General features: G+C 43.2%; 2 protein-coding genes across 23 annotated transcripts in view; one reads left to right on the top strand and one right to left on the bottom strand.

Moving 5' to 3' along the window:
* Nucleotides 1-25,035, bottom strand: part of LRRIQ1 (leucine rich repeats and IQ motif containing 1) — a 235,134-nt gene that overhangs the window by 176,217 nt on the left and 33,882 nt on the right. For 5 of the 11 annotated variants that reach the window (XR_008308467.1, XM_053255306.1, XM_053255313.1 and 2 more), the window contains exon 1: nucleotides 514-605. The exons of 4 other annotated variants lie outside the window; for them this stretch is intronic. The gene's annotated coding sequence lies outside the window, so the exon portion shown is untranslated. Of the gene's footprint in view, nucleotides 1-163; nucleotides 401-461; nucleotides 606-25,035 lie in introns of those variants that run through there. 2 more of the 11 variants (XM_053255308.1, XM_053255307.1) reach the window with 2 other exon arrangements.
* On the top strand, nucleotides 322-23,043 carry TSPAN19 (tetraspanin 19). Of its 12 annotated transcripts, none has more exons than XM_053255326.1 (9): nucleotides 404-527; nucleotides 6,535-6,623; nucleotides 6,707-6,779; nucleotides 10,194-10,324; nucleotides 11,099-11,173; nucleotides 17,754-17,864; nucleotides 19,890-20,033; nucleotides 21,980-22,063; nucleotides 22,661-23,043. In XM_053255326.1, the coding sequence occupies exons 2-9, from the start codon at nucleotides 6,558-6,560 to the stop codon at nucleotides 22,730-22,732; spliced, it is 756 nt and encodes a 251-aa protein (XP_053111301.1). In that variant the 5' UTR covers nucleotides 404-527; nucleotides 6,535-6,557; the 3' UTR covers nucleotides 22,733-23,043. The 12 variants fall into 12 exon arrangements, with proteins under 12 accessions (XP_053111294.1, XP_053111305.1, XP_053111301.1 ...); XM_053255325.1 differs by having other exon boundaries at nucleotides 471-747; XM_053255324.1 differs by having other exon boundaries at nucleotides 471-804.

Raw genomic sequence — 25,035 nt, 5'->3', positions numbered from 1 at the left:
TGCGTTTATATAGCACATGGCATTTTGCAGAGTAAGAAAAGCATAAAATAACCAATTCATGCCATAGGTATTAACATATTGCCAGACCGGCTTTGGGCACGCGTAATAACTGAAAGCCTGTCACGAAAGGGTGAACAAAGGACCAGAAAAAGATTATTAACACCTGCACTGCTGCTGATATTCACAAAAAGCCAGGCATCAAGCTCACTCCACGGCTGCCCTACGCTGTCCAGAGCCGCTGATATTGGCGATAGGCACGAGGACTACAGCTCCCAGAATGCACTCGGCTAAACAAAGCCTTACATTTCTTCGGCTGTGTCCGACTGCACGCTGGGAGTCGTAGTTCTCCATTATTGACTTCGGCTAACCGCCGTCCAAAACATCGCAGCGGCTTGCTTAGATTGAAAAAGGGTCCCAGCATTGCTCCCTGCTATGGAGATCAGACCCATCCCTGCCCTCACTTTCGAGAAATGCTTTGACCCGGCCTGCTTTCTGTCGCCGTCAAACACCAACCTCCTTCAGAATCCGTGAGTTTACAGCACCGAGACTCAATGTTACAGGAAGTGTAACCACGGCAACAAAGAAAAAAAGATGGGGCGGAGGACGTCTGTACTACGGAAGCCGAGATGGACTGAACTAATTCTATTTAAGTTTCGGGAGGAGGGGAAAAACTAGCATAGAGAGACGGGTGGACAGGTTAGAACTGTGAGAGTGTAAAATGCGAGCCAGTCTATTCAGAATGTGCAGGTATAATTTAAACTCAGGGTTAGGGTTCTTTCAAAAGAAAGAACATATCTCCTCCTGGTAATTGCTTTTTTAATTTTTAATTTTTTAAAAAAAGTTTGGATTGCAGTGCTTTTTCTTCATAAATAGAAACTATACATAGCAGGCAGCCCTGTTGGTCTATTAGAAAAAATTGAGAGGCAACAATAGTGTAAAAAACCAAATCTCTAGTGCATATGAGTGAGAAAGAGAGAGGGAACGAAACAGAAACAGCTATTGCTGGGTGCAGAGGTGCACCTAGGTAATTTTGGAGCCTGGACCTAAAGGCCTTTGGAGGCCCCCCTCCCCTGCAAATTAAGCATCATTTTTTTAACCTGGTGGTGACCGCACCACCCTGGACAGACTAAAGAGGATTTGGGGACCCCAAGGTCTGTGGAGGCCCTGGACTTTGGCCCCGAAGTCCAGGGTAAGAGCGACTCTGCGTGATGGATATTCCAAATTTGAGGTCTGTAACCTCAAATGGAATAGGATTCGTTTGGAAGGAAAGAGCCAGACAATAGGGAAGACCTATCAAGATATGAGCTTCTTTACTTGTAGCAGGCTATGTCCAGAGAAACTTTCCAGCAAGAAATGTTGCTGTTCATTTATGTTCCCTCATTGTGGCTTTTGATCACGTTTTATCACATTGTGCATTAAAAAAACCAAAACCCAACATCATGGGGCTATTCTTACGATCACAAAAATCGGACTAGGAAAATCCTAACCCGATTTTTGTGATCGTAAGAACCACCGGGCTCGCAGCCGAGCCCGGTGGCTCTGGAGCGGCTAACCAGCTCCAGTAGCCCGCCCCTTAGCCCGGGTTTGCGGAGTGAGCGCTCCGCAAACCCGGGCTATCTGCTCGTGAGTAGATGCAGTGCGGCTCCATGCCGTGGCTACTCGTGAGTAGACCCCTGGCCGAGAGGCTTAAAAGCAGCCTCTCGGCTCGGGGGTCTCCCCAGTATGCCCTGTGCGCTTGCGCAGGGCATACTGCGGCCCCCGAGCTCCCCAGCCCCCGCCAGCTCCGTCTCAGAGCCAACCATCGTGTGGGTGGCCGATCCAGCCGCCCAGGGCTCCCTGCTCGCTCGTGAGCGGGGAGAGCGGGCTTAGCCCGCTCTTCCCGCTCATGGCTAGGAACCGGGTCTCACTGATCGTGAGACTCGGTCCCATGTGTTCTGATACCACTTTTACTTTTTGAATTTTTATTTTTATTCCTCAGCTTTCTTTAAACTGTCACCTTGGCTCACAGTTCACAGTATTCATTTAAATCATGGTTATGTGTTACTGAGGAAGACAGAAGCTGAAATGTTTGATTAAAATATTCAAACATGATTTCTGTTTTGTCATTCATGTGTTTGTTTATATTATGGTTTCATGCTTGACAGTGTCCTAAGATCCAGAGCCTACTTATTTGCAATGTTGCCTGGCTGCTTTTGTGATGGAATTATATTGGAAAAGATAATACAGCTGTGAACATAAGAACAGCCCTGCTGGATCATGCTCAAGGCACATCTAGTTCAGCACCCTGTTTCACACAGTGGACCACCAGATGCCTCCGGGAAGCCCACAGGCAAGAGGTGAGGGTGTGCCCTCTCTCCTGCTGTTGCTCCCCTGCAACTGGTATTGAGAGGCATCCTGTCTCTGAGGCTGAAGGTGGCCTATAGCCATCAGACTAGTAGCCACTGATAGACCTGTCTTCCATTAATTTGTCTAAGCCCCTTATAAGAACAAAAGTTCAGTGTGAGCCTGATCATATTTAATCAGAAGAAAGTCCCTTTGAGTTCAATGAGACTTGCTTTCTAGTAAATGTTTTTAGGGCTGAGGCTTGAATTAGCCACAATAATTGTGGCTTGATTAAGGGAGCTGTGGTTCAACAACAGCTGGAAAGCCAAGGTTGCCTACCCCTGGTTTGTTGGTTTATTTGATTTATATACCACCCTTCCAAAAATGGCTCAGGACTGTGCTTGGTGCAAAAAGATTTTGGGTGGTACCAAAAGCTGTAGGACAGGACAGAGAAACATTGTGGTCCTCCTTTTGATAATATAAATGCCAGCAATTATTGCATGCACACCCCAAATGATACATAATTAAACATTTTTCAAAATATGATTTCCTAAATATACACTGCTCATGGCACCTCCCATGTACTTTAAATTTATTTCCTGTTTTTCAGTAAAATCTTCTCATAGTGGTTTACAGTCATAATTGTACAATCAGTCAAAAGCACCATTTAAAGTCAGCAAATTATGGATAAGAGGTGACAGACAGATCCTTGCACTCTAGGAAAAGAAAAGATCCAGCAATGTGTACATAGTTACCTCTGTAACCAGGAAATTAATTATCATCAACACAGTTAACATGCACAGATTAATTAGGCTGCAGTAAAAGTGTGGTTATTTAGAATTGATTGAAGTATCTTTGAAGAAATATATGCTGGGTTTTTGTCTTTACAGGTGAGAGAAAGCTATTTCTTCTGATATAATGTGCATTATGTGGCTATTCATCCACTTGGGATGTGCTATAATGCTATTGAGATCCTGATTGAGAGAAATGTCTGCCTTAAATATCTTGCCACTCAGTCCCCCTAAAGCGGTACAAGAATCTGTAAGGGTTCGATCCTAGAACTGGTTTTCAGTGCAGGGGCTTACCCCTGGAAAATTGTTAACAAGGACTTATCTTGATACCGCATAGACCTATAAGTCTTGATTGTGTAGAACAGCTGAGAATATCAATAATTCATCCTTTGCTTAATTTGTTTATTTTAAGAGTTATGAGTTTGATTTATAGAACCAAAAAAAGTGTAACAAGTGGTCAGCTGAGACCACAAGCAATTTGCAAATGATCTATGAAAAAAGTGGTTTGAAAGAGCCTCTGGTCACTTTAACTACAGCTGTAAGCAGGGGCGTAGCAAGGTTGGAGTGGGCCCAGAGACAAGATTTTAAAATGCCCCCCCCCCGAAGCTCAGCTCATGAAGTAAAGAAATCTTAAATGAGGCTGAATAGTGGTAAAAAGTGTGTGTGTGTGTGTGTGTTTTCCACAATAGAACATCATCCTAAATTATTTTTTTAAAGGTTTTGTAAATTGTGGACGATGCAAGTCATTTAATGGTAGTTGAGAAAGACATGCTGTTCTGGTAGCTCCAGGTCTTAACACTCACCTTAATTTTGGAGGATGAATACAACTGAAGGAAGCCGGGGTGGGTGCGCGGCTGGGGGAGTCAGTCATGTGACTTGGCTCTGGGGGGCCCTCCAAGGCAGTGGGCTCCCAGACAACTGTCTCCCCTTGCCCTATTATAGTTACGCCCCTGGCTGTAAGTCCTGCTCAAATTGCAAGCCAAGATCTGTCTTCTAAGATCTGACTTGTCAAATTGACAAGAGACTTAAGATGAATCAGTTTCAGCTTCTCTGTGAATCTTATTTTTCTTCCTTCCTTCCTTCCTTTATTTATTTAAAGGATTTATATCCTGCTGTTCAAGCTAATCGGTCTTAAAAGGCAGTGCACACACACAGACACACACCAGGTTTTCTACTGACACCTGGGTTATCACAGAATGGTGAAGGTGTGGCAACTGGGAGGCTGTGGTGGAAGTGGGGGGAATGTTGTCATCAGGGTTGTTACAGAACCACTATATTGCTTCACAACAAGCCAGCACTCCACACACCAGACATGGAGAAAAATCACATTTCCCCAACAACAATTTATTTCAGTTTGAGTGTTCAGAAGTTATTTCAACAAAGCCTGAATGTTTGTTCCACTATACACTTAAAAGCCATAAGAAAGAACTAGCCGACCCTGTACAGAGCATCTGTGCGGCGCTTTGGGGCCAGCTGTTTTCCCCTCCCTCTTCCTCCTGCCCCATCTCTCCTGTCTCCCTCTTCCCTCCAGCCCCACGCTCTCCAGCCCTCCTCCCCTTCTGTTCCCCCCCACACACAGAGCCTCACCGGGCAGCGGGCGGCCAAGAAGGGCCCCGCCGCCCACCTGCCGCCGCTGTTTTTTCCTCCCTCCCATCCGCCTGCTACCGCTGTGGCTTTTCTCTTGCCCGCCACCTTTCTCTCCCCCTGCCCGCCCACCACCGCCTTTCTCTCCCCCTGCCCGCCGCCGCTTTTCTCTCCCGCCCGTGCTGCTGCTTTTCTCCCCCCCTCCTCTGCCCGCTGGCCGGCTGGCCACCACCACCACTTTCTTCCTCCTCACTCCTCACTCGCAGCGTGTCACGAGAGTTCCGCCGCCAAATCCTGGACATGCATGCCTAAGAGAATTAAATAGATAGATAGATGTGTCTTTTCCTCATCACAGTATAACCCCAATCAGTCTCTACCTATCTGGAACTGTGGATAGATCTACCAGAATTTATACATCAGATGCAGGGGGAGGGGCTGGTTTAGCTCCTGAGCAAGGCCCCGCAGCCTCACTCGGGAGTTAAATGGCCATTGCTGTGTTTGCAGCACGGCCAGGAGCGGCTTTTCCCTGCCTTAAAGGCAAGGCGAGCCACTGCTGGCCACGCTGGAATGCAACGCTGGCCCCGATCCAGCTCCCGAATGGGTCCGCGCAGCCCTGTTTGGGAGTTAAGATGGCCAGTGCTGTGAACGCAGCCCGGCCATGAGAGGCTCTCCCTTCTTTAGGGCAAATGCAGCGCTGACCTGAATCTAACTTCCAAATGGGGCCCCGTGGCCCCGTTCGGGAGCCAGACCACACCCCCTGTGTCAGACGCAGAGGCGTGGCTAACCCTGCACCTGATATCAGATGTAGGGGGCTGGGCAAGGGGGGCTGCGGCAGTGGCAGCTGAACACAGGCCGCTGCTGGTCTGGCTCTGCTACTGGAGTGCAGGGTGAAAATCTTAGTTTTATGACAAGTTGTTCAGCTCATGTGTCATTGCATTGAGCTGCTGCTGCTTGTCAGTGGGGCAGGCTAAGGGCTCTTCATGGCTCCTGCTATTGCTGCAGGATAAAGGAACACAGGAAGCTGCCTTCTACTGAGTCAGATCCTTGGTCTATCTAGCTCAGTATTGTCTACACAGACTGGCAACAGCTTCTCCAAGGTTACAGGCAGGAGTCTCTCTCAGCCCTGGGAGGGAGGGAACTTGGAACTTTCTGCCTGCAAGCATGCAGATACTGTTCCCAGAGTGGCTCCATCCCCTAAGGGGAATATCCTACAATACTAACACATGTAGCCTCGCAATCAAATGCAAACCAGGGCTTAGCAAAGGGGACAATTCATGCTTGCTACCACAAGACCAGCTCTCCTCCCTGGGGGCAAGCAAAAAAGTCCCCACGGGCTGGATCTGGCCCTCAGGCAGGCCCTATGTTGTGCACAACTGCTCCAGACATATAGAATTAGGTTTGTTATTTCTCTGTGTAAACCACCCTGAGCCCTTTTTGGAAGGGCGGTATAGAAATCAAATCAAATCAAATAAATAAATAAATAAATAAATAAATATCAATAGTGGACATTTATGGGATGTGAATTAAGATGTCCCCCCCACACACACACACACCAGCCACCTCTTTTGAGTCACCTGCATAGCAAAACTGAAGAAAGAAAAGCTTATGGAAGCCTGAGTATGTTTATCCTTGATCTAGGGATCTTGATCTAGGGAGCTTTTCTAAGAAATATCTAAAAATAAAAATATTTTTTTCCTAAAAAATATTTTCTAAAAATATCCTTCGCAATATACTCCTGCTGATTCTGAATATTTATACAATTTCAATTTGCAGCAAATATTTGCAGCAAGTAAACAGATATTTTCAAATTAATGTAATGTACAATTGCTATTTCCAGGTGCCATTTAAACAAAAAGGAAAATGAGAAAACAAGACAAACTCTTCATTGTAAAATACTTCCTAAATATCCTCAATGGAATTTTCTTGGTAAGAAACTATTGTATTCTAAAGAACAATTTGAATGAGAAGTTCTATATGCAGATCCAAACAGGAGTTTTTATTGTTTTCAGGTGTTCGGTCTTCTGCTTTTGACATTTAGTCTTTGGATTTCACTTAACAGAAACACATTATTCACCCTCTTATGTGAGTAAAAGGACCTGCATATATATTTCAGTTTTCTCAAAGTATGCTGTGTTTAATACAAACCATGAAAATTGTTGTTTCCCACAAGGTGGCAGTATTACATTACAATGATGCTAACAACAATCAAAGTATCCAAGATCTGTTGTCTTTTTATGATGCCCTTCATCATATAAACTTATTTATACGAGTTTAGACCCATTGTTTCAATATATGTTACCAGATCAGCCTTCAACATTGTGAATGGTTTGCTTTACTAGTATTTAGGAAGAGATCAATTTGAAGGAAGCAAGGAAGGAAGGAAGGAGGGAGGGAAGGAAGGAAAGAGAAAGAAAGAAAGAAAGAAAGAAAGAAAGAAAGAAAGAAAGAAAGAAAGAAAGAAAGAAAGAAAGAAAGACAGAAAGACAGACAGACAGACAGACAGACAGACACAGACATCTGTGTGGTACACATGTTATGGCCACTTTGTGGCGCCTGCTTTAAATCACTTAAAATTAATTATTCATGTGGTTTGGCTCATCATGCGTAGCAAGCAATTTTCTCAGTGCCACTGCTACTGTTGGGGAAACAGTTATTTATACTGGCCCATACATAGACTGTACACTGATCCTTTTTCTAGGGGCAGTAAAGGGGAAGTTGGCATTTTTCTGAACAAATTGGGCTTAGCTTCATGATATGAGCTGTAATGAATAGCAGCGTTAGGTAGCTCTGCGAAGGAAGAAATTGAGTCATATTGAGTCATCAGGTTGCATACATGACCATGAGAGGGGTGGGAAGGGTAGGTGAGGGGGAAGGAGGGGTGAACCTATCTTCCCCCCAGACGATTGAGGATCTTCTGTTTGGCACGCCGTCATGCACCCACGCAATCCGCACTGTTCTGAACAACGTGGATCACTGGAGGCCAGGAAAATGAGTCCGGGTCTCTAGAAACCCCAATATGCACCCCATGAGTAGCGTGGTGTATTGGGCAATTCCCCCATGAGTTGAGTGCTCTAGGCCCTCAACTCTGTGTGCACTCGGGCTGCGTGCAGCCCGGGAACATACACGACCCTATACCTGGAATAAAAGGTGTACTTTTGCCTTTTAACCCAGGCTAAAGCCCAGGTTAAAAATACGGGCTTGCAGAGCAGGCAGTGCTGGGATCTGGGAACCCAGGCAGGTCTGCCCAAACCTGGGTTTGGTTGCTCGTGTGAACAGCCTCAGTAGCTAGAAACATGCCTCAGCAGGTTAAAGCAGAGGTATCAAATTCAAATCAGTGTCTATGCCAAATTTGAGTCACTCTGTGGTTGCCCAGGGGCCACACCCATAATTGTTTCACTGAAAAAATGGCCATTCCACCTGAATGAGTCACTGTGCTGCTTGACACAGTCTGTGACACCTAGCTCTTAATTTATAAGACATTTGTTATATACTGATGCTGTAATATGCAGTACCAGCCACTGATGAATGACAGGGAATGCCTTTCTTTCCTGCTAAGGACATCTGATTTGTAGTCCTGACGATAGTTCAAAATGTTGTCTGGAATATTAAGTGGTATATTGGTGCATATTCAAAACCTTCAATTAATATATTTATTTCAGTCTTTGACCATCATATTCAAAACCCTCAAAAGGATGAGTAAAAGGGCCATATATTTAGGGAGAGCACACCTACCCATTTTTTAAGCAATGGGCTGGCATATTTAACCTAATTCCTTTCCTCAGTGGAATAGACAGGTCTTGACAAGTATACATTATCTTCTATGGGCTGGACCCTCCAAAGGAACAGGATACAAGTCACAGGAAACGATGTGTGGAGTAGATCCTGCAGGAAATGATTCCCTGTTCTATCTAAAAAGCTTATTTACATTTCCTTTTGGCCTTCCTCTGGGGTCAGAATGATTAGCAGCATTAATCCAATATTTTAGCAGTTTTTTCCAGGCTGTGATAACACAGCATTGGTATGCATGGGCAGGGTTGGGGGAGATTTTGACAGAACCTGTCCCTGTAGAATGCCACTTTGTTGTCTGGTTTATACTTTCGGCTTAATAATTCATTTACATAATCCCAGGCCTGCATAAACTAATGTTTCACTGCCATAAGAGACATCATTATTATTGGTAATAACATAAATCTTACATTTCCCATGCTCTTAAAACATGGAGTAAAATGTCTTGTATGCTTTCCTAATTACTGTGAATTGACTGCTGTGGAAGAACTGCTTCTGGGAGTGCTAGACTACTTGATATACCCCTTTAAAAGCACTGTTTTCTGCCTGTTCCTACAGACAGATGAAACAGAGCAAGACTTTGCAAAACTGCATATAATTGTATACTTTGCAGTGAGTAATCAGTTATTTAGTCAATTGCATAGCTATCTCCTAATGTTTATTTCAGATACTTCTTGAAGTACAATTTTGCTTTGCTCTGAATTTTTTTTTAGCTGTATTAAAATGTCAATTTCATCTTAGAAATGAGCACTGGCTTCAGAGTAAATTATTGCCATATTAATGAAGACAATTGATCTGTTGCTCAGAAGAGCTTATGTTTGCATCAGTTATCCTCGGTAACAACCCCTGATCTGTCTAAACTTTGATTTGTTTACAAATTCAAGAGATAAATTGCACCACAGAGTCCATAAATCCTGACAATATACTATTGATTCAGTTTTCTTTCATCTCAGAGGATGTGATCATGCAAACAACAGGATTCTTTTACTTTCTGTGATGGTGATATTGACAGTTCCATACAGCAACAGTTACCTATGAATGAACCAGATCCAAGCTAGAAACTATTACTAGAACATCCAGGAATCCTATGAAAAAAATCTATTTATCATGGATGACAACCCTGAAATAGCAGCTTCTAGAATGGACATCCTAAATATCAGATAAATAATCTCTTGCATAGTTCATTCTGCACAAATCAAATGTCTGTTTCCTTCACTGAAACACAGAACGAATTTCGCATGTTTAGCAATGACTATAGATATGTTAGCCCAGTAGGGATGAGCACGGACCATGGTTTGACCCATGGTTGAAGCACAGTTCGGAAGAGGGACCTGGGAGCTTTAAGAAAGAGGAGAGCAGGTCCTTACCTGCTCTCTGCCGCCCCATGCAACTTCCTGCTGGGGCAGTGCATGTCCCAATGTAACCTCCATGTAGCACCAGCGCACACACACACACACACACACACACACACACACACCAGCACCACACAGGGGTCATTGGGATGCGTTCTGCTCCAGCAGGAAGCTGCATGGGGTGGCGGAGAGCAAGTAAGGACATGCTCTCCTCTTTCTTAAAACTCCTGGGTCCCTCTCCCGAATTGTGCTCGAACCGCAGGTTGTACCAAGGTTTGTGGACAACCCTATAGCACAGCAACTGTTTAATATGTCAGGCTTCTTTTAAAAAGCTAAATATGAGTGCATTTTGTATTAGTATCTACAGATGGACAGTCTCTGGTATCTTGTGTTTCTATTATGGTGCTTGCCAGTGGATTCATCATTGTTTTTATTGGCCTGTTGGGATACTTAGGAAGCCTTCATGGAATCAAATGGCTAGTAGTTATGGTAAGTAATGACTTGTGAATGTCCTTAGCATAGATGTCCTATGACAATCAGTTCAAAGAGTGGCCTACTCTACTTTCCCCAGACGCTGGTGGCTGGAGGATGATCCCCCCCCCGCCCACTCAATGGCCCCTATGCCCTTGGTGGGAGGTAGCTTTGTTGTATAGTACTCAGCCTGCAAAGAAGGAATTGGCTGACAGCTGAAATTGACTAGTCACAAAACAAAAGTCTGGGAAAAGCCCATTGTCACATTCACTTTGGCAACAGGTGCTACTGAAAACTCCAGGCAATGTCTGGAGGTGTATTGCTGGGAGGGAGGGTAAAATCTAAGAAGCTTGAAAGGCAGATTGACAGTGAAGTTGAAATGAGCAGCTGACATCCAGACTAATACTACAGGTGAGGGGCAATTTTTACTGATCTCCCCTTTGCTCTGTAGTCAACTGTGCCTCCTGAAACTATGTCTCCAAGGGCCCTGTGGCCCTCAGGGACATATTTTCAGGAGGCACAGTAGGCTGCAGAGTGAAAGAGATATTGGTGAAAATCTCCCTTCCACAGTAGCATGTGCACAGTGTTAGCTGGATGGCAGCCAGTAGCTCTCAACATTATCTGAGCCACTTATAAAGATGCCCATCATTGCTACAATATATCTGTTATTTTGGCAGGTACTAATATATTTTGCTACTGAAGTGCCTCCTTATATTAATCACAGAGGTTCTGATACTTTTGTACTGCATTCGATTTTGAAATAATTTGTTTATTTGCAAATATATATTTCAGTATATGGGTCTGCTTGTCCTCGTCCTTGCTATGCAAGCTGCAGTACTTGTGCTACTCTACAGAGGAAAGGAAATGGTACGTATTTGTTCTTCACTAAAAGTACAGGTGAAACTCGGAAAATTAGAATATCGTGCAAAAGTCCATTAGTTTCAGTAATGCAAATTAAAAGGTGAAACTGATATATGAGACAGACGCATTACATGCAAAGCAAGATAAGTCAAGCCTTAATTTGTTATAATTGTGATGATCATGGCGTACAGCTCATGAAAACCCCAAATCCACAATCCCAGAAAATTAGAATATTACATGGAACCAAGAAGACAAGGATTGTAGAATAGAACAATATCGGACCTCTGAAAAGTATAAGCATGCGTATGTATTCAGTACTTGGTTTGGGCCCCTTTTGCAGCAATTATTGCCTCAATGCGGCGTGGCATGGATGCTGTCAGCCTGTGGCACTGATGAGGTGTTATGGAAGACCAGGATGCTTCATTAGCGGCCTTCAGCTCTTCTGCATTGTTTGGTCTCATGCCTCTCATCCTTCTCTTGGCAATGCCCCATAGATTCTCTATGGGGTCAGGTCAGGCGAGTTTGCTGGCCAATCAAGCACAGTACACTGTATACTTTTCAGAGGTCCGATATTGTTCTATTCTACAATCCTTGTCTTCTTGGTTCCATGTAATATTCTAATTTTCTGGGATTGTGGATTTGGGGTTTTCATGAGCTGTACGCCATGATCATCACAATTATAACAAATTAAGGCTTGATTTATCTTGCTTTGCATGTAATGCGTCTGTCTCATATATCAGTTCCACCTTTTAATTTGCATTACTGAAACTAATGGACTTTTGCACGATATTCTAATTTTCCGAGTTTCACCTGTATATTGTGGCACAAAAGTACAGTGTCCATTGGTGAGCTCTCTGGAGGCATCCCAAGCTTAAATATGCTGATGCAGTGGTACAGCTGGCATCTATACAAATCAATGCCCACATCCCATATCCCATATGATCAGGGCCTTGAGCACCTTCCTTATGAGGCAACACAGCATCTGGGGCTCTTTAATTTAGAAAAGGGGTGACTTCATGGAGACATGATAGAGGTATATAAAATTATGCTTGGAGTAGAGAGAGTGGATAGGGAGAAATTTTTCTCCCTCTCTCACAGCATTAGAACCATGGGTCATCCCATGAAACTGAAGGCCAGGAAATTTAGGACTGACAAAAGGAAGTACTTTTTCAAACAGTGCATAGTTAATCTATGGAATTAGATTAACTGCCGTAAGATGTGGTGACAGCCACCAGCCTGGACAGCTTTAAAAAGGGCTTAGACAAATTCATGGAGGACAGGTCTATCAATGGCTATTACTGGTGTCTATGAACTACCTCCCGCCTCAGAGGCAAGATGCCTCTGAATACCAGTTGCAGGGGAGCAATAGCAAGAGAGAGGCCGTGCCCTCAGCTTTTGCCTGTGGTTTTTCCAGAGGGATCTGGTGGGCCACTGTGTGAAATGGGCCAATGGGCCTGATCCAGCTGGGCTGTTTTTATGTTCCTATCGCATATCTGTCTCAAGTGTATTCATATTTCTGTAAGCCTAACATGGGGAAAGGGTTTTATAAGACAAAGAGACAAACCACAATTAGATGCTCAGGAAGGACAGAAACAGTCGCTATGTAAATCCTCCTCATATAAATGTTTTCAATCCAGGACTCATCTGTAAGAGTGCTTTGTGTTTTTAAAATGTAAGATGGGAAGCAGCCCTCAAACTAGCACTGGAAAGATCTTGCACTCTCAATCCTGCATACAAACTGAATTTTTCAATTCTCATACTAAGGGGAGTTGATATTGATTGTAGTCTAGGGACAGCAATAATATGCCTGAATCAAATGTAAGCAGCAGGGTGCTCGGGAATGGCTTATTTGAATGGGAAAGAGATGATGGTTAATTGCTCCCTCTCCTAATGCCTATTAATCCTGATAAATATACTGGCTGACATCCAGAGCAGCCAACCAGTCGCAAGGCAGGAAGACACACCTGCGCAATGGAGAATTTCCCCACTGCTGCTCCAGACATGCAGTCTCGAGCACACAGGACAGGGGAAGTGAATTTTGATGATCTGTACGGCCCCTGGATTTGACCTGTGCCACCTGCAAATATGTCCCCGAGGGCTGCCTCCCTCAATTCACTTGCTCCTTTCCCTTTACCAGAATGCAACTAGGAAAGCTCCTGGTTGCTTGGGTGTGTCTTTCTCTTGCACTACCGATGGGTTGCTCTGGATGTCAGCCCCGGAACTGTTAAAAATGACTACTTTGGAACTTTGGTGCATAATCAACATTTAGTTCATTTAATCTCCTTTTTATTACTGGAAAAATTGAACTGTTCAGACTGACAATTCATTTGGTGTGTGTGTGTGTGTGTGTGTGTGTGTGTGTGTGTGTGTGTGTGTGTGTGTAGAGAGAGAGAGAGAGAGAGAGAGAGAGAGAGAGAGAGAGGCTACAGAAAGCCGTGGGCAGCATTTATTTCCCTTTCACAACACTCCATCTCTAACTTAGGTTTGTTAAACTTCATTAGAACTTTTTAAAAGGGAAATTATAACAAGCAGTTGCAAAACTTCACCACAGGAATGCATATCTATTTTCCTCAGGTTTGAACAATAAATGGGGGCAGTGTTCTTGGGAGTAAACTATGCATTTAATGCAAATGTGTTTTGGGATGCTTCAAGAACTGTGTGTATGTGTGTGCACAGGCATGCACATCTGCATGTGTCTGTGAATGAAAAGCAGTTTCAGGAGCAATTCTGAGCAGAAGAATAGTGTCTGAGCTTAAGCCTTTTCCTAGTTCCCCTCAAGCTATTTCCCCCCTGAATAATTCAGTTCCCAGATACAGATTTTCAAGATATCCTTGAAAATCTAGACTTGGAACCCTGTGGAGAGGAAAGCAGTCTGAGGGTTGTTTGAAAATGAGAATTGATAGGTGAGGAAACAATTAAGCACCCCTCTCCTTTTATCACATCTTCATTTTAAATTTACCCCTTCCAAAAGCTTCTTTAAAAAAACAAAAACGCTGGTATATTGTTCCCCACATTACAATGTAAACATGCTCCACAGTAGAAAAATGAATCACTAACCAAGAACTCTTAGCTTCTTTATCAAATTGCAATTTCCAGGATTGTTTGGAGATAGCCATGATAATTACAGGCAATCATTAGTATAAATACAATACAGTACAAGTTCGTAATGTCAATTTTGCCTTAAAGTTGTGCCATCGAGTCGATGTTGACTCCTGGCAACCACAGAGCTATGTGGTTTTCTTTGGTAGAATACAGGAGGAGTTTACCATTGCCATCTCCCATGCAGTATGAGATAATGCCTTTCAGCATCTTCCTAAATCGCTGCTGCCCAATACAGGTGTTTCCCATAGTCTGGGAAACCTACCAGTAGGGATTTGAACCAGCAACCTTTTGCTCCCTAGGCAAGTTACTTCCACACTGTGCCATTAGGTGGCTCAGTATTGCCTTACTGCTATAATATAATGAAGTTGTGCTCCAGTTCGGTTTCTCATGCACACTGATTTCCCCCACCCCTCCTTTAGAGTTACAAAAAGGCACTACCTGGTGATACTGAAATTGTATTACATGCCATTTGATATCTTTGAATTAATGAATAATCAGTAAGGGTCTGAGGATATTTGCCATACACTCCTGTCTATTCAACTGTTGCCACTAACGATGAAACATGGGCACATTGCTCTTTTCTAACGTGAAACCTCATCCGAGTACATTCAAGCAATTTCAAGTGCTATTGATTTCAGTGGGAGAATAAGTGCTTAAATTTCTCCCATTGAAATCAATGCCTTTTTAAAGAGCTAATTCACAGGGAAGCCCCAGGCTATACATTTAAAAGGGAGTCACACTCAAATGCACATTTGCTATGTTCACATTTGATGGTTTTAGAGTACAATTAAGCATATTATGCATTTATCAAAAACACATAGCTCTTGCTCTAGTTGCACTTTTTAAAAGATTTACACATGGCTAGTTGCACCAGAGTGTGGATAAGGATGTGCATCCCATTGAAATGGTGCTTGTCAGCATATAGGGAGCTGCCTTATATTAAGACCATTGGTCCCTTAAGCTCTGCAGTACCGACTGGCAATGGCTTTTCTAAGTTTCAGGCAGGAATCTTTCCCAGCTCTTTCTGGAGGTGCCAGGGATGGAACTTAGCTCCTTCTGGATGCAAAGCAGATGCCCTATCACTGAGCTGCAATCCCATCCAAAAATGTTATCCACAAGTCAGGTGCTGTATTTTGATGTCCCTTTGGATGCACAACCAGTTAATACCCAGAATTCCTGATCTAGGAAGCCTGACTGTGTGGGTGGATCTTCGCTGATTTGCTGGTCAATGACCAAATAAACTTATCTATCTTCGCTGAATAGGGACAATAATATCCAAAGCAAGTGAAACTGAAAGTATATTTAGCGTAGAATCCAGAGGAAAGAGTTGTGGTATGCAAGGACAAGACAGTGAAGTTGAATCAGGAATATTAACGGTTTAATGAGACAGTTATTATTTACAGAGAGGCACGTGTAGTCTGCCATCAGTGCTCTTGCTGCTGGCTATACTCCAGCCAGCCCCACCTCTACTCCATGACTGGAATAAAAGTAGCATCTAGCATGATCCCTATAGCATCTAGCATGATCCCTATAGCATCTAGCATGGTCCCTAATGGACTCCTAACACTCTTTCTTGACAGATTCCCAACTTATGGAAAGTGGGCCTGGATAGAGGAATGGATTGACCAAAAACAACGCATTTAGCTTTGACAGGGTTGTGCTTATAATTTGTGAATGTTAATGAGGGAGAAAGATCCAAAAAACAAATTAAATAAATAAAAGACAGATGCATGTAATAGCTAAACCTCGCTGCCTGAGTATATCCATAAAGGAGATATACAAAGTGTGTGTGGGGGGGTGGGGGGTTGATTGTTTCTATTTTTAAGGAGGCAAGTATCCCCTTTTCAACATGAAAGTCACATGTACACTGTAGACTACGATTCCCACTGCCTTGCAGCTCCTTTGAGACAAGATCATTTTATTCCCCTTCCCATTTTTGCTGTCTTCTTTTCAATAGATCCTGTAGCTGCAGTTGTTTGCTGACAGGACAGAGAGCAGTCTGGACTGCTCACAGTCTGCCTTTAAGGGAAGGAGACTAGTGGTCAAAAGCAGGGAGGTGAAAACGGAATTACGGTTTAAAGAAAAAAGATGAAAGGGGGAAAGACTTTTCTCAAACATGAAAGCTCTGGAGCTCTCCTCCTCCAACAGCTGCATAAAGGCCACTGTTCCTAAGGGGTTTTTCTTTTCCTTTGAGAACTGTAAGGATGTGGTAGGCCCCTAAAGCACAGTCTGCCCTTCAGTGGAACTGAAGGATTCCACTGTGTCTATGTACAAAAATTGCTTTGTGTAGATCTGTACACGGTTGATCTATACAGTCAGGAAGGCAAGTGGTTGAAAACTAACTCTCTCTCCCTCTCTGCTCCAGGACTTTAAGGAGCCTTGAAGACACCTTCCTAGGGGAATCAGCAGCTGATTTCTATCCCAGTATTCATAGAATCTGGTCCCTTCAGTCAGAGTAATATAGGAAGCTGCTTTGTACAGAGTCATATCCTAGATGCATATAGCTCAGTATTGTTTACACAGACTGGCAGCAGCTCTCCAAGGTTTGAGGCAGGAGTCTTCCCCAGCCATATGTGGGTATGCCAAGGAGTAAACCTCATGTAAGCAGATGCTCTACCACTGAGCGTATAGCCCCATCCCATACAGCAAACAGCACTCATGTATAGTTACCCATCTAAATGCAAACCAGGGTAGACCCTGCTTAGCAAAGGGAACAATTCATGCTTGCTACCACCAGACCAGATCTCCTCCCCCAGCTCCTCCCCCAGCTTCTTTGCTCATCCAGGGCAAAGGAGATCCATAGGGTTGCACAGTACAGCTTCTGAGCATCACCCACATCCTGGCATAGCCAACACATCCACCACATGTCATGACCACAGATCCAGGACCCCTCCCAGCTGGGTGACAAGGCAGACAGTTGAGGGGAGGAGACAGGGTGAGAATATTCTTTAACACAGAGCCTGGGCACTTGTGTGCCACTGATACCCCCCACACTAGGGGAACCAGAGCCAGCATGTGTACTACAACCTGGGGACATAGCCCTGCCGTCATCCTCTTGATGGGGCTGTCGTTCAGTGGTAGAGCATCTGCTTTGTATGCCGAAAAACCCGGGTTCAATCCCCAGCATCTCCAGGTAGGGTTGGGAGGGACTCCTGCCTGAAACCTTGGAGAGCTGCTGCAAGTCAGAGTAGACAATATTGAGTTAGATGGACCAATGATCTGATTTCGTATAAGGCAGCTTCCTATGTTCCTGTGTCTTGGAAGAGGCCCTCAGGGACCTGCCATTTCAAGTAGATGGCCCCCAGCACCAACAGAGCCTGCACTTACAAAATCTAGTATGGCCCTTGTAACCTACCGAGCATTCTCCAGAGACAGAATGGGAAAAGAATGAGACTCTGCCTGTGCAAGTGCAACCACTTTATGAACCAGCAATTATAGCATCTAGCATGATCCCTAATGGACTCCTAACACTCTTTCTTGACAGATTCCCAACTTGTGGAAAGTTCAGATGGATGAACTTATTTCTACTTATGGGAATAAGAATCTAAATTCAGAGGAACACCAATGGGATATTCTGGATAACTTTCAGCGTATGGTGAGCCAAATATTTACCTCTCATGCACCTTGACTTCTATGTCAAATGGGAAGTCCAAATGCTATTGTGCTTGAAAATGATAATTTAACATGAAACATTGCTGAATGTTGAGTATAGCAAGGAGATTCACTATGTAGGCCAGTTCAGTGGTGTTTCGGGAGGGAACGATATGTTTGGGACTCTGGCTGGTCTGGAATTAAATCCAAAATGATCCAAGGGATTGTTGTATTCTATCTAATAATATGTTCTGTTTTGTTGTTTAGGTATTTGTCCCAGTGGGGATCCTGTAGAGAGTGTGAGGGGTGGAGTCAGAAAGAAAAGAGAGGGAGAGGAGGAGGAGGAGGAGGAAAGGGAATTGTTTCTTAATAAAGTTCTTAGTTAAACCTAGAGAAGATTACTTTGTGTTTACAAGGAAAGCCGATATAAAAATGGTTTTGGTAACTCTTGGTTCTTTAGAGAGCACAGACATCTCTGCCAAGAATGTGGTGAAAGCTCTCACAGATGATTATGACTATGCCATGATAACTTCCATGTTCTAAAGCAGTAAACCTTTGCTGTGACCTAAAAAAAAAAAAAAGACAAGACATTTTCTATCATTCCCTGATTTTGAGATTCCCAGGGATGGATGGCTCGTGGGAGTCAAGAGAATGCTAAATAGACATTTTGGTCTGATCTAACAAAGCTTGTGCTTTTCCTAGGCCTCCAACGATGAGGCAACAGTCTGAGAAACTCTACTTGCTTGGGAAAGGACATAGACATAGGATAATTTTATCCTTGAGCCAGAGAAGAAGGCATGAGATAGAGTCCTTAGTACATTTATATGTATCCCACTGAGCATGAAACTCTGGAAAGGATACTTAGGGCCTGACCAACACTGCTTGTGTAAGGCCGTTGCATCAGTGTAAAGCTGTGGCACTATGTAACGGTGCAGCATGGACCTTGGGTTCCAGACTAGTATTGCACTAATGCAAACATGTCTGTGCATGCTCATCAAGGTGCACCAACAGCGGCATGCCAGATATGTTTTGCAAGAAACTAAGGCTATGCAGCCCAACCCAGACTAGAGCAGCCCATTGTGGGTCGGGCTGCTCGCATGGAGCTCTGGGATCCTGGTGCTGCCTTCCCAGGTAGCCCAGGTTTTTTACCCAATGGTTTACCTGGGTAGATGGTTAATTTAATTTAATTTTATTTTATTTATATAATTATTAAAAATTTTATATCGCCCTTCCAAAAGGCTCAGGGCAGTTTACATTAAAACACCATTAAAATCAATTATCAATTAAAACAGAAATAATAAAACTGCATAAAATAATAATTAACAATTAAAACATCATAAAATACCAATTAAATAGTCAAAACGATTTAAAAACAAGTTTTGAAAAGCTGAGAAAGCTTGGTTGAAGAGATGTGTTTTCAGAAGTTTCTTAAAAATTGCCAGAGATGGGGAGGCTCGTAGCTTAGTAGGGAGCGCATTCCACAATCTTGGGGCAGCAGCTGAGAAGGCCTGTCTCTGTGTAGCTACCAAACGAGTTGGTGGCAAATGGAGACAGACCTCCTCAGATGACCTCAATGGGTGGAGGGGCTCATAACGAAGAAGACGTTCTCTTAAATACCCAGGGCCTAAGCCATTTTGGGCTTTGTAAGTTATAACTAGCACTTTGTATTTTGCCCGGAAACCAATTGGCAGCCAGTGAAGCTCCATCAGCAAAGGAGTAATGTGGTCTCTCCGAGATGATCCAGAGACCAACCTGGCTGCTGCATTCTGAACCAACTGAAGTTTCCAGACTACGTACAAAGGCAGCCCCACGTTGAGCGCATTACAGAAGTCAGGTCTGGAGGTTACCAACAAATGTGTCACTGTTTTGAGGTCATTGATCTCGAGAAACGGACGCAGCTGGCGTATCAGCCGAAGCTGATAGAAAGCACCCCTGGCCACCACCTCAACCTGAGAAACCAGGGAGAGGTGTGAATCCAGAAGTACTCCCATATTGTTGAGAACCTCTCCCTCCTCTCCTCCTGCCTCAGGTGCACTGTTGTGGGAGATATAATTTCACAGACTGGAAAAAGAATGAGCATAAAGAGCATGAAGGTCTGCTTCCATGTTCTTGCACTACATTTACCACGAAGAAAAGGTTTTGTGATGCACTGGAAAATGCAACGTATACAAGGGTAAATCTTCCTCGCCGCTTCTGAAACATAAAATCGCATGAGCAAGGTTTTCAAAATCATATTGTACTAGTCTTTTCCCTGTCCGTAGCTTCTGGGGGGAGAGGGGATTTCAGTGAGGGAAATGGTGTTTGGGAAAGGAAAGGGGTTTATTTATTTTTAATTAGTCTAAAATATATATATATATATATATATATATTTGCCTTTCTTGCTAAAGGCAATCCAAAGCAGCACAAAATTACAAAATCACCCACAAAATCACATCAAAAGATCCTTGTCTTAACCACTCCTCAGAAAGGATAAAGAGGCCATCTGCTAGGAAGGCACTACCATCAAAAAGGCCCCACTACAGATAGATGTTCTATACCCAGAGCAAGGCCTCGAATGACAATCTGAACATTCAGGAAGACACCCACAGAAGAAGGCACTTAAAGAGTACTCCCCTTTCTCCGCGGCTGTGACTCCAAACCAGTCTAGCCCCTCCTTACCTGCTTGGCTGCTTCTAAACAAAAAAATTGACTTTGGTGGCTATGATCACAAAACTCTAATGTCAGGTCTAGTTTGGCTGTAACATTTCAGAATCAAAGTAACTCGCAAATAAATAAAAGGATGCCTTTAACTCATATTTCCACTGATCACATTATGCCCCAGTGATTAATAAAAATCAAGCTTTAGCTGATTAATCTATTGATTAAAAGTTTGCAGGCATACCTGCAAGCAAGAATGCACCTAGAGCAGTCTTCCTTGCCTGACCTCTACCATTTATTATATCTGTTGAAATATGCCACAATGTTGCTGCTGAATTACCTGAGCCAGAAACAATGCAGCTAACTGGTAGAGAGGTCTGTCTTGGATGCTTCTTAACAATTTGGTGGTTTGGCAACTTGATTAGTGATTTGGGGCCAGGACACCCTTAAAGCTCTCAAAGGTTTGGGATCCAGGAATCTGAAGGACTACCTTCTCCCACAAAAATCATCCTGAGTTTTAAGACCATCTTTGGAGAACCTTCTATGAGCATCCATCCACCATCAGCTTCTGAAGTGAGGTAGATCATGATCAGGGAAAAGATGTTCTCTGGGGTGGCATCCTAGGAAGCTTGCCTACTAGTACTGATGCCAACACCTTTTCAGGGCGGGTAGATATCTTTTCATTTGCCAAGATCTTTTAAATTAAATTCTGAGCTTGCTTTCTTTAAGCTGGAGTTGGGTTTGTTGAGAGAGTTCACATGCTGCTCTCTTAAATTATGCAGGTCTAGTTGTTTTCATGCATTCTATGCTTTTCAGTTGCACATTGCTTTGAAAGACTTTGGACTGAGAAGTATCTTCTATTTGTAATATTTGTAATACAAATATTGTAAATATTTTTAAATAAATAGTTTAGTAAGATAGTGGGTAGGAAGGTGCTTTTTTCTAGAAGACTCTCCTTTCTAAAAGAAAATATTGTCAACCTATATTAGTAATATTTCTAGATTGATCTGTTGTCTCCACCTCAACTTTTCCAGCATCATTTTATAGGTTATTTATTTAGATTAATTGTCTACTGCAATGCAAGGGATTACAACAATAGGTAAATGATGTTTCCTGTTCTTGAAAGGCTACTGCTTGAAGAAGTTTGTGTGAGAACAGAAAGATTACCCAACCAGCTCAGCTAGAGTCCAGAAATTATCTAACCAGCTCAGCTAGAGTTCAGAAATATTTATCATGCATAATCTCTATTAATTACAAATGCTCATTTACATGAAAACAAGTTTACATTTGAGAGCCAAATTCTCAACCATACACATGGGTATTGCCAATTCTCTCCAGTGACAGAATCCATGAGTTTCTTAAAGATTTCTACCCACCCCTTGCCTACCATAATTGTTAACACCAGGTAAAAAGTAACACTGTGGTAACCCTACATCAAGGAACAAAAAGCAACTTTCATTTAATCTGGATTTACGTTCTCAGGGTTGCGAAGAAGATATCAAGATGTGGTATGAAAATAATGCCTGGCTATTAATTTCAATTAATTCTGGACTGCTATCTGTAGACGTAAGGATATTATTTTCTTTTGAGATATTAACAATGGGCCATCAAATGAGGGCTAAACCAGCAAAGGGAAGCACGTTGGCTGTGGTGTGGTGTAATGATCCACACCAAACACTGCACAGACTAGCTCAGTATCAAGATGCTGATAGCGGGGGCCATGGAGGCTAGCAGCAGGAGGGAGGGAAGGTGGGGAGGACCGCCGCAGGAGGTAAATGATTGGGTGGGCCCATAGGAAAGGCAGCAAATGGTGAGTCTGAATGACTTTCCTCAGCAGCCGCTCTGCCTGGTGGGTTTCCCGGTGATCCATGTTCTTCACACATGGCTGTGCAATGGTAGATCTCATCTGCCCTGGTCCCCTCAACTGCAGGATGCAGATAGGAAGTGTACTATTGAATATATGTATAACAATGGGTGAATAACTATATGTGCATACATGTCAGTTTGGGTACACACTGTTCACATATGGAACAACATAATATGTGAATAGAGTTTAGGGCTGTTTACAATCTTGGATAGTAAATAAACTGTATTCAGCTCTAATAAACCCCTTTCAGTGTGATAGCTAACACCATTTTCTTCTATTCTTGTCACCTTTTATAGGTCCTTCAGTTCATAGCTGCAGTATGGCTGTTCAGAATAATGAAAAGCAGTATAGTTTTGCCGAAAAATTAGCAAAAGACTTGTGTTGTCTTTGTACTACATGGACTCTATACTAAATAAATAATGTTTTCAAAGGCATTTGGGTATGCCCATAAATGATTATGATGCCAGAATGTAGCTTTCAACATCAGATGATGGTGAACTGAATATAATGATGAATGTAGTTTTGTGACTGATCTGTAATATTAACAGAGTCTGCCACTCAGACTTGATATTCTGGTAGTTCTGAATGAGGCATATTTAATAATAAAAACTCTTGGTTATACCTTTTTGGATTGGCCAAAACAAATTGGTTGATCACAATAAAAATGTGAGATGAGTAACATGAGAGTAATTATTGCATTTTGGATATCTTGCACACATAAGTGTATCTCTCAGAGTTTGTCTCCATCAGAATACTAATTTCTTCCTCTAGCCAAGCACAAAGTACCATTTTATATCTCGTCTTTCTGCCATGATGGCACTCAGTGTAATTTCCTCAGGCAATCTCCCATCCAGGCGCTGACCAGACCCAGATCTGCTTCACTTCAGCAACGTGGTTTTCATCATGTCCCTTCAGACCATACTGCAGTGTTTACACCTGCAAATATGTTTGTATTTTGTTTATTTAACCCTAACCCTGTAGGACTGTGTGAAGGACTGCTGTCAGAGTAACATTTCGGTTCTGTTCATACTTACCCGGGAGTAGGATTACGCTGCATAGGATCCTACTGGGAGTTTGAGGAAAAGCGTTAAAAGTTGGTTTGAAATCACCCGCTTGCCTATTTCTTTTGTGGGTTGGGTTGTAGGTAGCACCCTAGGGGCTACCCATGGGGGATGATGGGGTGTTTCAAGTTTCCCCATTGTTTCCTATGGCGGGAACAAGCTGCACTCACAGTGCAATGCATTTTGCAACCCTGCCTTGAAAAACATAGCAGAAGCACACAGTGGAAGGGAATCTGTCCCTCTCAACACTGAAAACACATTTCAAACAAAGTCCAAAAATGGCTAAAAAAGAATCACTGTCCCGGAATCCACTGCCAGCCACAGTGCCTGTGCTGCAGTAACATCCTTGGCACAAGTTGTCTCTCACACACAGTTATGACTCCTGATGTTCCTAGCATTGCAATAGCTGCCACTAGCAGCGAACAGGATTCCAACCACAGATCTACTGAGACTTGTAAAACCTTAACCTCTAAACTGCCAAACATTCTGTAGTTATATTCTCTGTACCAATTCATCACAAGGTTTCTGCCAGTCTCTTAGCCACAGTGTGCTGACGGGCTGCTTGCCTAAAATGCCCAACAGCCGGAAAGCCTCAGATTGGCCACTCCTCACTTATACAAGAAGATGGAACAGCAGCACTAAAAAAAAATTACATGTGTATATTATATTCCTGTATACCTTTCTATCCCACTTTTCCTCCAAGGAGCCCAGAGTGGTGTATGTTTATCCTCACAACAGTCCTGTGAGGTAGGTTAGGCTGAGAGAGAGGTGACTGGCCCAGAGTCACCTAGAGGCATTGTGCAGCTGTACCATTTTGTTTTGTTTTTTAAGTCAGAAAAACTCTGCTAATTAATGTGACGCTTTTAGCCTCAGGAAAGGACAAGCTGACAACTCTATAGATGCTACTAACTTTTTTTTTTTTAAAGGCATGCATTTGCAAAGCTCGTGCTTAATGTAGCATGTAAGGGTATTTTTCACCCTTCAAGTGCCACAGGTCACCAGAAGCAAAACAGCCCAATAAACTGACAATGATTTCTACATTTCCCACAACATTCTGGATGAAGATGGATTTGCAGCAGTCTGCCTAGCTGAAAGATAAATACCTAACTGTGCCGTTTCCCTTCTTTTCCACAGTTTTTTTTTGAGGATGGCTCCCAGTATGGCCATAGAAAAAGAAGGTTTTCCTCCAGGAAACCTAATTCAAAACATGAATAATTGGAAACAACAATCAATGATTAAAAATCATGGCTGGCATCCCTAACACAGCATGGACATGGCAGGAAAACACTCCTGGAGCACGTGTCTAAGAGTGGGACAGACCTTTTGCTGATCCTGCCTTTAGGAGTGCCCTGTGCATTTCAAAATTATGTCCCTGAGGGTCACACAGCCCTCAGAGACTGTTTTGAAAAGGCATAGAGCACTTCTGAAGGCAGGGAAGATCAGTGAAAATCACATACACATACCCTACATGCCTGCTGTGGTAGTGGGGGAGCTCGCCAACTGTGTTAGGAGCAGCCTCTCACTGCTATAATGCTCCCACTGCATTCTCAATTGGTTGGTTAGAGTATGTAAACATGTTCAAATTATCCTAAAGAATTGCTTATTTACAA

This window comes from Hemicordylus capensis, chromosome 5 (genome assembly GCF_027244095.1).
Source record: "Hemicordylus capensis ecotype Gifberg chromosome 5, rHemCap1.1.pri, whole genome shotgun sequence".
Classification (NCBI taxonomy): Eukaryota; Metazoa; Chordata; class Lepidosauria; order Squamata; family Cordylidae; genus Hemicordylus; species Hemicordylus capensis.
The sequence above is the reverse complement of the archived record's forward strand: the minus strand, read 5'-3'. Positions and strand labels throughout refer to the sequence as shown.